This window comes from Anas platyrhynchos, chromosome 6 (genome assembly GCF_047663525.1).
Source record: "Anas platyrhynchos isolate ZD024472 breed Pekin duck chromosome 6, IASCAAS_PekinDuck_T2T, whole genome shotgun sequence".
Classification (NCBI taxonomy): Eukaryota; Metazoa; Chordata; class Aves; order Anseriformes; family Anatidae; genus Anas; species Anas platyrhynchos.
Window position 1 is genome coordinate 8,186,120 of NC_092592.1, and position 17,335 is coordinate 8,203,454.

The following is a 17,335-nucleotide window of genomic DNA, read 5'->3' on the forward strand; positions in this document are numbered from 1 at the left end:
TGTAGTCTAGTGTTTAGGGTGCTTACTTGAGATACAGGAGCCCAACAATGAAGCTGCTGATCCAGTGAGTAGTGACAAAGGGGCAGAACTCCAGCAGAGGTGAGGTACCACTGAGCAGTTTGGCATACAGGATGTTAATGTGAATGTAAGAGACAGTTTCAAATTTCTAACACAAATAAACCTGTCTTCCGCATCAGAAATGAATGTCCTGACCTCTGGAAGCTGGCTATCTGTAGGATGTCTTCCCTTATCATTCATACATCACTGTGGATGAGTCTTTCCTGTATAAAAATAGTTTGAAGTTATCAATTTGCTATAAGTTAATAATAAAAAAGTAAATATTGTAAGTATTTAAACACCAATGACTAGCTTCATACAGTTTTCTAAACCTGTATTACCGTGCTAGTTGTCAAAGTGCAATCTTTTTCATTTATAATTCTGCTATGTCTTTGGATACAGCCAAAACAATGAAGACCTAGGTAACTTAGGGGATTAAAAATCTGTTACTCAGGGAACCAGAGTTCCTGCTGCTAAGAACTGCTTGGATTCTGCTTTTAAAATCACACATTCCTTCTGGTAGAGGTGGCAGCTGAAAGAATTCAATGTTCCAGAATCACAGAAACCCCTCCATTTCAGAGTACCTAACAGCACTTCTTACTGCTTCCAGTTTCCTGTACTGCATTGCCCTAATTCTCTACAATGCATATTTTGTTTGAGACATGAAGTAGGTTTGCTTGCTTACATGTAAATAGGGTGCAGTTTTGCTTTGCTTTCAGCTATGATATCACTGTTGTAAGCAAGCTCAGCAAACAGAATACATGAGAAAAACTGCTCAATATTTATATTCTTAATGAGTCTCTAAGCTATGTTTGTGATGAAGTGGGATTTTACTGCCTTCACAATTCCAGAAGAGTGTCTTCAGGTACATTCCCTGCCTTCTGTGGAAATACCTGTTATAGAAAAGGACAAGGAGTCTTAACATTTTATTTGCAGTAGGGAGGCTTCTGATTATAATACTGAGCTGGATTATTTCTCCTATCAGGTCTGGCTCCAGGCATTGTCAAATTAGGAATTTGCCTGCAAAAAGCAAAATGATTTCCTTTGCTGGTGACTGGGTGAACCAGTCTGGCTCCCTCCATTGCCATCAAGAGGTTAGGGTATATGGAGATGCTTCAGAGCAGGACAGCAAGCCATCTTCCTTCTCTCCAAGCCATCTTCCTTTTCTTTGGATTTTACCTTTAAAAGCAGGGCCTGCCATGCTTCAGGAAGTTTCAGCATTGGAGAAACTTTCTTGGAGAGTGTACAAGTCAAATTTGTTATAAATACTGAAAAGTTCTCAACTCACTCCCAACTTCCCTGCTTCCACAAAAGCAGATGAAAATAGTGGGCTGCATGTTTCCTTTGGTCTAGGTTTGTCAGTAGACAAGTAGTGATTAAAACTATGGTCCCATCCCATTTTGGCTCTGATTCCAAAAGTTGCATGCGAGATGATTGCTTCCATGATCAGTGTTTATTTATTTAACATCTTTCACTTAGGAAACAAATAAGTGGTACAAATAAGGTTACTTTGTTGCTTTTATGGATGCAGAAATAGCTGCACAAATAGTTTTCTTTATTTTTAAAACATTTAAGCTCTTTTCCTCCTGTTTATGCTTCAGCTCCTTTCCAGATTGTTATGTGTATCCAGACAGGTGAAAATTGGTTTGAGGAAAAAACAGGAACTTAAAAATACATAGTTACTACTTTATCTTAATCTAAGATTGCATCTGCTGGATGCACATGAGCACCTGACATAAACGTATAAACCATTTTAATGATACATCCTGTCACTTGTTGAAACAAATAGACAACAGAAAATTGCAATAGCAGTAGCACTGGGCTGCCTTTTTTTTCTTCTTTTATGATGCTCTGCTGTGATACAAAATTCCCAAAATTCAACACATTTACTGTGAAGAGAGACAGAAACTCACAACTACCTTTTCCTTCTGGACACTGTGGAAATTTGAGGACTGTAGTTCATGTAATCGCAGTTTCTGGTATGAAGCAGAACAGGAGCCTAGAACTTACAGCCCCAGAAGGGCTTACAAGGGTTACTTTAGATTTAGTGTCCTCTATTATATATATATTGATTGGGAGCAAGTGTGAGGCTGAAGTAGTGAGAGTACTTAAATAATAGGAGTGCTTTTAAATGATACTGGGGACTTCAGGACAATGGAATACTAGTGCAGGTAGAACATGAGAAACCTGCACTGCTCCTTCCTACGTGCTGGGAAATAACGAGCTTCCATTTGAACTAGAGTAACGCAGAAAGAACCTGTGCTGTCTGATGGCAGTATTAAAAGGCTTCCTTGGGAAATACTCAGATTCTAAAGTCTGATTTTTCTCTAGCCTTGCTGGAGAATATCCCAGATGTCTCAAAGCAATTGTATATTTTGGGAAGGATAGAAGAACTAGACCCGGAACAAAAAGACCTTCTTTCCCTAAATCATAGATAATATGTAAGAGATTGCTAAAAATAATCAATAACAAAATTGGAAGGTGACCTTATTTCCATTTTTAAAAGTTTAATCTTTTATCTTAAAATGCTGTAACAGAACACTTTTTCTACTTCTACAACTTCCTAAGTTGGGCAGTACATGAAAATGAGATATTAAATCTAAATTGGAAAAATAACTAAAATTCTCTGGATTAAAAGTAGTTCAACACATATTGGATAATCACTGATAACTTCTGATTTACCTGACCTAAATTCCACTTGAGGGCATATGGCGTAGTTTTCTTGTTTAATAATTTTTCTGTAAGCTTAGAATCACATATGGATATATCAGGTAAGGGGACTTGCGTGGAATTTGGGCTTTGGTGATCTGGAGAGTAATGCTGTTCTTTCAAACGTTCAGTTTGATTAAAAATGAATAGTTTGTATTACTTTAAATGTTGAAGCTCGAATACAATTGCTTTTGCATTGTATGAAAATATCACCTCTCCTTTTCTTCTTGCTATGCTTGCCACAAAAACATAACTAGTTTTATCATGCCAAAACACTTTGCTGCTTTTGTTTATTCCAGCTGGTGAAAAGCAAGAGGACACTCCTTTGAAAACACAGTTGTTGAACAAAAGCTGCTATTTTGTGCTTTGCTGGTGCTCAGCCTGTTAAATGTAGCAGCAGTGAATTTCTGCCACAGTGTTTAACTGTATTAGAATAAAAACCATCAGAATCCAACTGGTCATGTAACATCTCTCAGCTGTAAACTAGTCAAGTTGTTTTTATGCTAAATCTAGATGTCCTCCTGATTTCTCAAAATGTAAATGTTGGAGGTGTCAACCCTCCCTGTAGACTTCCAAACAAAGCTAGGCCTCAATTCTGAGATACTTTGGTAAGATATGTAGTGAGTAGTGAATGTCACATATATGGTGTGACAGTAGTACACAGACATTATAAGCATGGTATAAGATGCGTTTCTTTTTAAAAAATTTTTCAAGGTAAATTCATGACAGGCCCCCTCATGCAATAGAAGTAGGAAACAGAGACGACTCAGAGGTCAGGTAGTTGTGGTCAGAAGATGTCAGTGTGGCCTGGGAACTTGTTCTACTGTGTTTCACTGAGGTGTGAAACAGTTCTGTCTGGAAAGCTCTGATGCCAGCTGAGGACTGAATAAAGGCCAGTAAGGTTTGATAACACAGATGTGAGATCTGGGTGGCAGAGAGAACTGGGCTTTGTCTGCAAGTGACCTGTACGTGTAGCCACGGTAGGGAAAATGGAGTCTTCCAGGGTCAAAAGTATTTTGGATACATCAAGGGTAAAGGGCTGTTTGGAATTCTAGGAAGCATAACGTCACTGCAGTTCATGCAAGTGAAAAATAAAGCAGCAACTTAATTAGTCTGACTTCTCTTACCAGTACTCCTAATGTTTTTCAGCATTTAATTATCCAGGATCCTCTTGTAGTGAGTGAAGAGAAAATACGGCCATCACTAGAGAAACGTTTGGAAGCTATTATCAGTGGAGCAGCTTTGCTAGCTGATTCCTCCTGCACGCGTGATTTCCATCGAGAACGCATCATTGCTGAGTGCAATGCTATCCGTCAAGCTCTCCAAGACCTGCTGTCTGAATACATAAACAATGTAGGTAACCAGACTTTTTCCCTTTTTAAAAAATGTAGATAATATATGGAATATATTCCTTTTTAATGTAAATAATATATGCAATAGAAGTCACTTGGCCATGACTGTCTCTTGTGATTGTTCATAGTTTAATCTGTATTTCTCAACATGGTCTTTACAAGATCAAAAGGAAATTTGTCTACATAAACTTAAGTAAAAGCTAAATACAGACCTCCAGGAAAAAAAAAAAATTGTTGTGTAATATGTTGTATAGAAAATGCTGTATTACAGGTATGACTTACACATATTTATATTACTTGATGCTTATTGTGAACTGTCACAAGGACAGAACAGCCATGATCCTTTCTATGCTAGCAAGAATTTCTTCATAATTTCACTTTCCAGTTGAGTCTTAAAATCTGAGGAACCAGAGATTAATCTGTTCCTGTAGAATGAAACAACTTCCATAATAATTTGCTAATCCATGAGTAGCAACAGTATCATTTCGGGGTGTTCATGCCACTACATTTGATTTTCGTAAGGGCACTGATTTACAAGTGTAGAAATGACTTAATTCCTACTTCAGAAAGCTAGGACTGTTCAGTAAACCCAGAAATGTGGTTGTCTGGTGTACTTGTAGGCCAATTCATCTGTGAATTTATGAAAATGAATATAGTTTGATTGTGCTTTAAAAACATAATTATTTGTTTAAAGAACGGATTTGGTTCTTCTACATCTGGCTATAAACATATCTACATGATAGAACAGTGGAGACTCAGATACTATTCATGTGGGTACGCAGTGTTAATATCATGCCTTTCCTCTGAAACATTTTCTATAGGCATACTGTTCTTATCTAAAGAATGTTTCAAGATGATTCATCCACCACACTGAGAAGATAATTGTATGATACTGCTATTTGTTTCTTTTTTTTTCTGAAGCCAAAACTCCTTTCTCTTCTGTAAGTTATACTAGTTAACCCAGTCCAAAGCTGCTCTATTGAGACTGTTTTCTTTCTTATCCTATTGTCATTAGCATAATGAAGTGTAGGGACTAAGATAATTTATGCATATCAGATGTTTTTTCATTTTTCAGATGTTGTACTTGTTGATCTTCTTTTGGATTCATACTACCGGGTTGGGGAGTGGGTGGAGAACTCCATTTATTTAATTACCTGTGAATTCTAGGTCCTCTTTCAGTCCCTACACCAGATAAAAATGCTTGTATTAATTTTTATTTAGAATTCACCTTCAGCTTCTGTTGAATACAATGTAATTCCTGAACCTCTCTGGTAGTTTTTTGCACTTGGGCTACTTATGTGAAATTTTTTTAGTTTTGGTTAGCTCTGTAGGTTGGTCTCTGATACCTTCTTGCAGAAGATGTCTGTTGTGGTATCAGTTCTAAAATGAATTAAGTTTATTGATAAATGGCTGAAAGTTTAATAAGAGAAGGCATTGAGCTGAAGTAGCTAGGAAGTGTGGGAGGATGCAAATACTCTGTGTACCAACCCATAGCAGCCCAAAGGATCACCATGGGTTTCTGGCAAGAACTCTTCAGTAGAATTCTGTGTTTTGCAGGAGTCAAACTACATGAGTGTAAGTCACGTGGTCACATGTAAGTCTTAAATTCTTCAATCTCAGAAGAAAATTGTGATTAGCTTTCGTATTTCAGAAATAATCACGTTTCTAGGGTTACCTAAGGTAAGTAAAGAATACATTGCTCAATTCAAAATGTAAACTTGGGAAAGGCAGCAGCTGTTTAAACATGGCAAAAAGGGAAAGTATAATATAATGTGCTGCAGAACACAATGTCTGCATAGGCTTGCAAGGACAAGGAGGGAAGTGAAAAGGAAGAAATACAGAAGATTTATATGTATGTGTCTTTATAGGTGTTAAACTAAGGTTAGATGACAGAAGTGAATTTAAAGTTTTCGGTTTCTTTTAGTGCTCTTGATCTGCTTATACATTTAATATTTATCTTAGTGGAAAAAACTATACCAACAGTAGTTTATAGCTATTACTGAGACTGTACTGAGTAAGTCTTTCTTTGAGGAGATTATCAGGAGTCAGTTTCACAACTCTAACTCACAGAAGAATAGAGAACAGATCCAGGAGAAGGTGCTGATGTATCACTGCCTCCTGGGCTCTTCTATTAATAATTTCAGTAAGCTAGAAGTGTGAATTGAATGAGCTGTAACAGGTATGCAAGCCATTTGTTAGCACAGTATAATTTAAGGTCTAGGTTGTGGCCCCTTTCTTTCCCTGTCCCTGCCATGCCCCACAAGCAGTCCCACTGTTTACATAATGCGTAGCATGAGTCCATGCATGTTGTCTCTTGGTGTATTTGTGCCGTATACTCTGAGTGAGGCACCGAGAGATCTGCACTAAGCTTGAAGGTGAGTGTAAAGTTTTCCTTGACGAGCATCCGCAGAGGATATACTGTTGCTCCTGTCTTTGTCCTGATGGGCATACAGTTCACAAAATAGAGTCTACCCTCTTTCATTTCAGTTTTTGTCAATCACTCTCATGAGTTGTATATAGCTGCTTTGAAGAGGTTTTTTCTGGGTAAGTATCTGTTGTTTCTTGCTAGTATATTAGTTTGATTACTTCTGCCAAGGCTTCGTTTTATCTCGCTGTTGCTAATGAAAGCTGCATTGTTTCAGAGACCCCTTCCCCCCAGGAAGTGCCACCTTTGCAAACTGTTCCCTAGCACCTGGTTTTCCAGGAAGCTGTAAGAGATGCATTGGCACTGGTAATACGCAGTGCATTTCTAAGCCCCCTGGGTCTTGTTCTGGTGGTGAATGTGTCCTGGCTGGTATTTGCTTAGCTTTAACAGGATCATTTCCGAGAGCTTCAGTGCCTAAATTCTGTGTAAGCTGTGCATCAAAGTGTATTTTTTGAAACTAGCCGTCACTGCCTGAAAGAGTGTAAAGAAACTTAGGATATACTCTGAACTATTGAGACACAAGAGGGAATATAGCGTTTTTTGATGCTAAATTTGTTTATTTCTCACTTATTCTAAGTTTCTAATAAGACGTAAGGACATCAAGTGAAATCAAGGGCCTCCTGGTGTCAGTGATAAAATGTAGAGGCTTTTAGTGCAAGCTGGGAGAAACATCTTTTCAGCAGATGCTGCCTTTTACATAAATGGCTACTTTTTGCAGAGACTGCACCACAGTGAGGTGATCTGACAGATATTTAAGCAAAATGTTCTTTATGCTAATGAAGACCCAGTCTGTCTTCAAGAAACTTAAGCTTTTCTACTGACAAAATAATGCAGTCATATAGTAAATTGCAATTATATTTATACTTAATTATTCTAAAAGGCAGCAAACTTTTTTGGGGTATTTCTGAATTATTTATGTACCTTTGTTATTCTCTCTGAATTCTGCTCAGAGACATATATCATTAAGGTATGTATTTGTATTTCAGGACATCAAATAGCAGAAATTACTACTGTGAATTTGGAGAGCTTATCAATGTTAGAATGATACTGCGGTATATGGATAATAATGCATTCATAGGAGCAATCATTTTGTTCTAGTAATAAGCACTTGCATTCTCCTAATGACAGGCTATTGTCGTGTCTCTGTTCATCCTTCAAAATGGAAAGTTATGGAATATATTCGAGTTCAGCAATACTAACTTCATATTTCTTGAGTTCTGTCTGCTTTCAGTCCCAGTCACAATAGGGATATGCACTCATCTGGGTGATCAGAAGGGATAAGAATTGTGATTGAGTGTGGGTTAAAGTGGGCTGTAGTGAGCAGCAATTAGGATGATGAGCACGGCCTTTTCTGCCTTCATTAGTAGGGATGCTATGTCTGAATAATTGTTCTGCACCATAACCTGTGGGTTGCAATAAAGTTAGATTATTCAGACAAGGCTGAAAAATGCTTGGTGAAGGGCAGGTTGGGTATTCTGATAGTGTGATAGCTGCATTCTTGACTTATTTTTTTCCTCTTTTGGAATGTTGTTTTATGAAATTGGAGCTTTATTAGTTTCTCAGTGTTTTCAGGCTGTTGGTTGGGTGTATAGCTGTATTTTCTTATTCAAACTTGGTTAGTATGCTGTATGCCTTTCCTGGTAGGTTGTGATTTTTTTCTTATTTGTTGTATGTTTCAAAGTCATCTGCTTCTTAGCTAGGTTTTTATGTTGACATTACCTAAGACACATGATGTCAGTAAAATTGTTTGCATTGTTGTTGCCATTTTTAAATTTTTTGTGAGTTTTCAAGGTTTGTATCTTACAAAGAGTTTCAAGTGGAAATATGAAAGATTTATATCAAAATATTTCTGAATTATATATATCGTTTTCAGAAATATTATATATATATATATATATATATATATAAAATAAACATACCAACTTGGTCCAGGCTTGAAAAATGTGTCAGTACCACAAAATAATTGATTTTGTTAAAAGTATTTCACAGAGTGTTTCACACAAAACTCACAGGAACATGTGATTGTGCAAACCAGCAGCAACTCAGTAATTTAGTCTGTAGTTTTGGAGGTCCCTGTGCTTCTTGTGCCACCAGCAGGGGCTGCTGCTCACTGTCCCACTGTTGCACCATACGTGCTGAGTGTGGCATAGAGCAGAGAGCTGTGTCACCCCTGCTCACCCCAAGGGTAGTTTCAGCCTCCTGTTGAGACACTTAAGAAAATAGGAGAAACTTACTGATGCATTTTCCTTGGAAATGCAGCTGTGGAGCTTTATTTCTGGGGATTCCCTGTAAGTAGTCTGAAGCGTCGTGCTTCACCACAGGTTTGTGTGCAGAACTTCTCGATATGAGAGACATTTGGATTTGAGGCATGCTTGGATCTGAGCGTATGAACTGCAACATTGTGAGGATGGGACCAGACAACCTGAGAACCCTGATAGTACAGGAACACCTGAGGCAGGGAGTAATCTGGACCATGCTGAGCTTTCAAAATAAAATTAAAAATAATAATAATAATATGCAGCACAGAGCTGTGGGAATGATGAAAGCTGACATACTGGGTAGTTGCTGGAAGTTGTGCAGTCAGATTGCAATTGCTGTCTTTTTCCTGGAACCTGAACACTGGAAACTTAAAAACAGAAAATGTATGGAAAAACAGGTTTGTACTGATGGCTTTGTTCTGGGCCTTACTGTTTATCTTGACTCATGAATTTTAGTGCTGTGGAGTACAAAGGCCTTGCTTTACTCTTGTATTGAGTGCTCGTCACCAGCAGCTTAAAGTCTGACCCACTGTCTCTGTGGAGACTGCCAGTGATTAAGAATATTTTGTTTAGTATTTCATGGTCATGCTTACTCTTTTGGAGTGAAAGAATTTATAGATACCTCAAAACTTCATGTTAGTTGTGCTTTATGCTTTGCTGATGATTTTTACCACTTTTCCTGGCTAGAGAGAAGACAAGGCATTTCGGTTTGTAGTCACAGTGGTGCAGTGTGTCTTGCATTTAAGCGAATTACTCTTGCCCTGAGCAGTGGATTTTTCATTTCAGTGCTCATAGGGAACATTTTTGGTAGTTCTGGAAATTGCAAAAAGTCCCCTAAAAGAGTTATTTCAAGTTGAAGAAAATATTTTGTTCAGTTTAAAAAGGAAATGTTTCATGTTTTTATTTAGAGTATTGCCCCCTTGTCTTTGATAGGTAATTGCTTATTGTTGGGAATATTTCCCCTTATTTATCTGTATCTACTAGTTGCAGAAAAATGGATTAGATATAGTTAGTAATATGCATGTGAAAGATTGGTGCTCCACAAATACTAAATTAGGACGCAAAATGATATCTCTTACAGCAGAAAATTCACACATGAATCAAATAAGTGACCTCATGAAAAAGCTCCAGACACTGTTGAATCTGCTACAGCTCCTTCTAGTAAAGCTTGCATTCTCCATTCACGTATGGGTTCACCTAACCTCTTTCTGTCAGATGGGTTTATAGCCTTAATCTAGACCACTTTGCTTGGCAGAGCCATTACTATTGAAAAAATAAATAATGTGAAAAAACAGATGATTTGCATTTATGTTTTGGAGTAGGGGTGTAGTGAGCACTCTAATACGAGTATTTTTGATGGTATGCTGAAAATGCACTTGGAATGTGGTATTTACTTCATGAATACATTTTTCATGACTTATTACACTGAAAACTCATGTTAGAGCCTGCCAAATTCTGTTTGCTCTTCTGTAGAGAACTGCTATGGTGATGTGTATTAAAATTCTGTTGCAAGAGGAGTTCTTGTCAGGTATCATAAGTATTGCAACCAGTCCACAGATTATATGATGGTAAGTCTCAATATGTATATTTTAGTGTTTTCACATAGTTTGTCCCTTTTTTCTTCTTGTTTTTTTTGCTGTTGGTGAAACTCCTGGAAGGACATGATGAGTTAAGCTAAGTCACATACGTCATTTCACACATATATATATATCTGACATCTTCCTGAAATCTTTTAATCTTTTTTTCCTTTATTTCCATACTGGCACAAGTCCAAACAGAACTTTACTCATGTCTTTCTGTAAAAGCAATGGATTTAAATGTTCTTACTTCTCTGTTCATATTCAAACTTTTTCAAAAACTGCTATTCTAGAGAAGTTTGGAAGTCCTGTATAGCAAAATGTAAACTACATAAATATCAAATTTATATACACAGTGCTATGTGTGGGTGGAAAGTGTCACTCAGATTTTTCTTATTCAGGGTTTTTTTAATAACTTTATTGAATATGATGTCTTCAGGAAAAAAAAAGATTAATTCCAGCAAAATTGATATGCCCATATGGCATATTATGCTGGCATTTATAGAGGAAAACATGTAGTTTTCATAATTCTCTTGCTGACATCGGTCGAGTACTTAATTAAGTTGACTTTCAATACTCCTGTGGTGGGTTTCCGTACATATTATATGGGTAATTGAAAATTATTTTTTTAATGTTACTTTGTCATTTGGTTAGTTCTAAAGGAAAATTAGATATGAAATATTCAGGAAAAAGATTTTAGTGTGCTTAAAAACCAAAAGTAATCTAGTGAATTTACTAAATAGATTCACAGTTAAAAAATAAGCTGCAGTTAAATTTATCTGTTTATATGTGGTCTTACGGAATTTGCAGTAAACTGGGAGCTACAGACATGAGCTAGAGAAAGATAATGAAAGATTTTCTGTTCTTAAGCCCTGTTTTCATTTAACGGTTCTGAGCCAAGCTATTTCTAGGATTAATCGGATCTTAACTTAAGGCTTGCATTGAAGTAATGTAGGGTGATGAGCGAGTCATGGCTCTGTAGAGGATGATTCAGTACAATAGGAATTTGAATGCGGTACACCTGACAGCATTGGAAATATATTGGGTTGCTGAAGGCGAAGTATTTTTTTTCAGGGAACCTCCAGTAGTGTACCATTTTCTGTGTTCCCCAGCTGAAATGATTTCTTGATTATGGCAATCAGTAATTCATAATAAATAATCTTTATTACGATAATAAATAAATAATTTAAAAAGCATTGCAAATGAATATTATGAATGTTTGTTATCTGAACATCCACCTAGCTGTTTAACTCACAAGATTTTTATAGTTTGTGCTAAATTGCTGTCAATACACGAGATTGTTCTTGACCAATTTCCTATTTTCTTGATGATGTTATACTGATCATTTTTCTGAATGTTAGTATGCTGTTTCTAGGATCACTGCTGGAGCCTGCTGTTTCAGAATGCATTCCTGTTGGGTTTTCTCTCTGTGTAGGACAGCTGGCTTTTGTTGCCCAGATATACTTCTACACTGTATTTGGTTTCAGATTAGAAAGCATTTACTTCTTGTTTATGTAACAATTCTTATTAAAAAGATCAGTCATTGATAGTTTAGAGGACTCCTATTAGAATATTTATATTGTGAATTAATATCAAACCCATTTTTTTAACAAACAAGAATTTTCTTTGAAACAAATCTTAAATTCTTCCCTTAAAATTTCAAGTGTGATCATTTTAAATAATCTCCCTAAATTATTGTCATAAATTCTTTTCTTAAAAAAGGTTTAATAGCTAAATAAGGAACCTGTCCCATCATAAATATATTTGTGCAATACTCAAATGCATGTTCAGTGCGACAGTATTCTGGATGTTGTTTAAGTTGACAGTTGTCAGGCTTCTGACACTGTCTCCACTAGAAAAAAATGGAGACTCCACTAGAAAAAAAAAAATCCAACAGAAGATTGAAAGATCTTTTGGTAATGAGGGCAGGGCAAGAAATTAGGTGGTGACCAGTAAGAATGATCAGAAGGCTGAAAAAGTAAACAGACAAGCAAAGTCTCATCATCGTATTATTTTATATAGATAGATAGATAAATCATTTCAAGATCAGCTTTACTCAAAAAGTGCCTCTTGTGGTTATTTTCTAAGCTTATGGTACCAGTGGGCACATTTTCCTTCTGTTTGAGTATGTGAAGCAAATAAATGTCTCAAATCAGACAACTGCAAAGCTTAGTAGAATACATTAAATAAAGTAAATCATTCTAATTGCTCTATAGATTGGAAAATCCTTGCTATCTTAGGTTATTCTAAATTTTATCGATTGTTTCATTACCAGAAGCAAAAATTAAAGCAAACTTACACACAGACGAAACAAAAGGATAGGGCAGCTACCTAACTAGAGGCTGTAGTCAGCAATAATCTAGGATTGTCTTTTCTATTTGATAGCAATGTTTCTATTTTTTTTTTTTTAAACCTTAATATGGTGTAGAAAGAATTACCAGTCTATAAAAGGAGGTAACTGTTGAAGGAATTCCTCCTGCTCCTTCCTTACAGAATATATTCAGCTCTTTCCTGGAGAAGCAAAGACTAGTAATGAGTTTGAATGCAATGTAATAGAAGAAAATAAGAAAATAAGCAACTGCTCTTTAAATTAGTACTGCTTTGCTGAGCAGTACATTGTCACACAGCAACAAAAAGTTTATCTTGGCAAAGAAGTCTCATCTCTGTCACCTTGCAGGACCTGAGACTGTCCCTTTCATGATGGAGGGCAGCTCTGCGTGAGTCTGTGTGTTGCATGTGACACAAGAATGCCAGGCAGGGCTCATGAAAGAGCTGGAAAGTGTTTTTCATAGCATTAACTTCTGTGCTTCTCGTCCAGCTTGTCCATTCCTCCCATAGTGGGCCAGCAACTGTCTTCTGGTGACATTAGCAGTTAACTTAGCTTTTAGTCTGAGGGAGGCTGTAGGGTCTTTATGGAAGCATTTGAAGACACCTGCCCTGGGACACAGCTTGAATGTCACCAGCATGGAATGACTGACTCTGGTAAGGCATCTTTGTGGTCATGGAGGAGTGAGACACACCAAATGATGAAGGAAAGGATGAGGTTAGAAGGTGGCAGATGACATTCCCTTGGGCGTGATTTTGCCTGTTCAATTTCATTCAGTATTGGGGAAAGGGTTGGAATATGAAAGAACCTACTAGTAGTATTTGTGTATATACTGATTTTGTTTCCTTGCGAGCTCTTGGCATGCAAGTAGTACATTTAACAGTGATTCAGCTGATCATAGTAGCAGTAAATTTTTACCCTATCAAATTTATAACTACCTTAGAAAGATTTATCTAAATTTAGTACTTTAGAATCTACTTAACAATTTTATATCCTATGATCTGTTCATGAGCTGAAACTTAAATACAAGAAAGAAAAGATTGGAATTTTGCTGTACAAGATTAAAATGAAATATTACATTTGTGTAATAACTGAGCTATTCTTTCATATTATCTTTTTTTCTGAAGAAAGCTGCTATGCACTGTAAAAACAACAACTCAGCGATAAAGAAAATATTGCTTGTATTTGGTTCTATGGCAGAAATTTACAATAATTTACCAGTGTTAGTGTAAAATGCAATAAATAGTAGTATTTAATATTTAACATTGCTGTTAGTACTTAATGTTATGTTTAATATTAATATATTTTAAGAAATGTCAGAATCCCTGTTCTTACTGTTTTTATGCCAGAGGTGATAACACTGCTTGGCTTTCTTTTGTCTCTGGGAGGACTGATTTACCTAGTGTTTTGCCAGGCAGATGAAACTTTGCTAACAGCTTCAGCAGAGAAGCAGCCAGCTTGACAGACCTTGTGATGGGTGGGCGTGCTGTTAAATGTTTATGCTCTCAGTGTATTCTGTATGCACTTGGTATTATGCTATTTTAAAAAATGGGGTAACAAGGCACTTATGGACCTACCTATTCTGGGTTTCAGATGAAAGGTACCTATATAGTTAATGGTTGATGTTTGACAGACTGGAATGTAAGACAACTTTGTATTTGCTTCTTTTTGGGCAGATATCATGTAATTTTAAGACATAAGGGAGCTTTGCAATTCTTTCAGAATTTTTACTGGAGCTTTAGGCACAAACTGATGGGTTTATTCTGGAATAGACTGTAGTTCATTCATCTGCTCAACTTGAAGAAGCTTTTTTTTTTTTTTAATTTTACATGAGTTTTGGCTATAAAGGAAGAATAGCTTCATTATGTATTGAAATGGCTTTTTCCCAATTGGTCTGAGAATCTGAAAATATACTATCAAATGTCACTATTTTATGTGATATATTTCACAGTTTAAAGCACAAGTTTTTTTTCAGAGTTGAAATTAAAATTGCCGACAGTAAGGAAATAAAATGATTGATGGACTGTTTACAGTTGACCAGCTGCTAATGAATTCTCATTCAATATCTTGTTGGCTTGTGCTGATGTAATACATAAAGCAACTGCAAAAATAGCCTCAAGTTCCTAAAAGTACAAAAAAGAAAAATTAACTTATTCTGACACTTTTGATCTATGGACTATTATATAAGCTGTGACTCCTGTTGTTCTGGGATGATGTGATTGATGGTATCATTTTTGCTGTTTGATTGTTTACTATTTACTGACTGTTACTGTATGTTATATTTTGACTCAAGGCAGGGGGAAAGGTTGCTTACTTTCCTTTTTTGGCCTCTGTAATCTCTTGTTCAGGTGAAGCTTTCCTGAAGGAATGAGGAATACACTTCCTTTGAGCATGGTTGAGCATGCTCAGCTGAGATAAAGGTCAGGAGTTTCCTGAGCTGGGAACTGAGGATCTCTTGGAGGAGACTTCAGAGAAAGAAGATACTGTTTTCTCAGGATCTGGTGGGGTTTACGTACACTTTTTGCATCTCAAAAAAAAAAAATAAAAAAAAAAATCAATGAGAATACTTAGCTTGATCACCAGCTTAAAGGAAAGGGTACATGATGAGCAGGGTATAGGATTGGCTAACTGACACTTCGACTCTTTGTATCTTTTATCCAGCAGGACAGAGTTTTCACTCTTTTGGTATTGTGTTGTGATAAAGCATAGCTTTAGTGAGTTAAAGCCTTTTTGTTTCCCATAAGGAGGACGTAGAGAAGGCTCCATTTCAGTTCTGGCCAAGAGGGGACCAGTCTCCTGCGGCTCCTAATAGCATCTTCTCAGTGACTCATTAATTAAAAGTTTTTAAATATCTGTCTTGATGAATTGGTTCTTTCAGTATGAAAAGGAATGAGTTTCCTCTCATCAGATATGCTTTCAAAGTATAGGAAAAATCTCAGGTGTTCGCAGACAAGTACCTCATAGTGTGCTTGGTCCATGTGAGACAGGCCATTGCCTGTCTCAAACTATTTCAAACATAAAACACTCATTCTTATCTCTTCTGCTTAAACTCAACCGTAAAAGGGCCAAAATCCCATTACTTTTAAAGGTCCAATCTGCTGAAGCCAATGGTGGAACTTTGACTAACATTAGTGGAGACAGACAGTCATCTTGTTTCAAGTACTTAAGCTCAGTTCTGTGTAATTTTCTTTAAGGAGTCTTTTCTGCTTTTTCAAGAGTGTGGTTTGTGCTGAAAATCATGCATTTTATTGTTGCCTACATTGAAAGACACCCATGTTTATTGCGATGTCTTATACTTTCTTCAAAAAATATACTTCCTATTATTTTTAAAAAAGTCTTGTTACTGTCCCTTGTTTATATGAATAGTGCTCTCTTTGATGTTTTCACATTTCCTCTATGCCATTTTTCTATTTTCTTTTTCTGCTGATATTCATGCTGCAAGACAGAAGAATTCCTGCTGAAGCTGAAGGAATTGCATTACTTCTGCACAGTATAGAAGAAATTTAGGCTTGACCCAGCGTTTAAGCTAAGCAAACTAGTAAAAGAGAAAAGTTGCATAAAATGTTGTGAATTCATCCTGTTTTCCTCATTCATTTTTTATCAACGTTTTGTTGCTGATGAAATTTCTAACCATAATGAGACTGTATGTCTCTTTTGGCCTCAAACTGTGTGTAACCACTCAGAGTCTATGCTGTTTGTCCTTGTAAGAAGCCTTATTACTCACAGGCAAATGTAATCTATCATCTTTTCCTTGAATGGTTCCCCTTTTCCCTCTACCCCAAAAGAAATCAGAAAAGATTTATAAGGTTCTGCAACCCACGAAGTCTGCTTCATCATCCTTAAATAAAGTATATCTGACTGCAAAGCTATTATTTTTATATGAATTTTGGGAGCAGAGTATTTTACCTTTTCCTGTGTGCTTTGACTAAAGGTAAAAGATTTTTATTTTTTTATTTTTTTTGGAAGAAAACAGATGTATGTACTTCAAGGTGTCCAAACAGAATGAAGTATTCAAGCTGAAAAGATACCATCAGTTCCCATAGTAGTGTCTTCAAGGTGCTACTGTCCTATCCTTCTGATGTAACGTAGCATCGTACTCAACTTGTCTACCTCATCTGCCATGGCAGTAAAAATGTGTTGAATCTAGATGTCACCGTGTTCAGTACTCTTCCCCCAGAGGGGGAAGACATCTGATCATTGTAAATGAGCAGTTTAATCTGGGCCTTCCCATTGTCACTTTTCCTGCTTATTTGTTCATATTAATCTGTTACCATACTGGCCAGATAATGTAGTGTTGTCAGGTTCTTTATAGTTATTCATGGCTGGATCTTTTTGTTCAACTTTTTTGTATGCTTCTCTTACTGTTTTCTCTCCTATCTTTCCTCATTTTTGGATATTGTTCCACCCCTTCTCTTTAGATAGAATGATTTTTTTTTTTTTACCTAGTTGGATGTATTTCCTAAAGTTCTTGGCATAGACGGATATGTTTTTCAGTGAAATGCTGATTCATTTTTGGACAGCTTTAAAGGAGATTATTGCTTTTCTGCCTGAGTAATAGCTGTGTGGATCTCAAGAGTTGTTATTGGTAGTTAGCACTGTTCATTCTCATTCTTAATTGCTGGTTTCCTTAT

General features: G+C 36.5%; 1 protein-coding gene across 16 annotated transcripts in view; it reads left to right on the top strand.

The window, feature by feature from the left end:
• The window catches only part of CTNNA3 (catenin alpha 3), a 482,801-nt gene that overhangs the window by 102,093 nt on the left and 363,373 nt on the right, over positions 1 to 17,335 (top strand). For all 16 annotated transcript variants that reach the window (XR_001186059.5, XR_005266613.2, XM_072040368.1 and 13 more), the window contains one exon: positions 3,916 to 4,119. Coding sequence is in view for 13 of the 16 variants with exons in the window: in XM_072040368.1 (XP_071896469.1) it covers positions 3,916 to 4,119 (204 nt within the window). In the remaining 3 variants the exon portion in view is untranslated. The remainder of the gene's footprint in view (positions 1 to 3,915; positions 4,120 to 17,335) is intronic.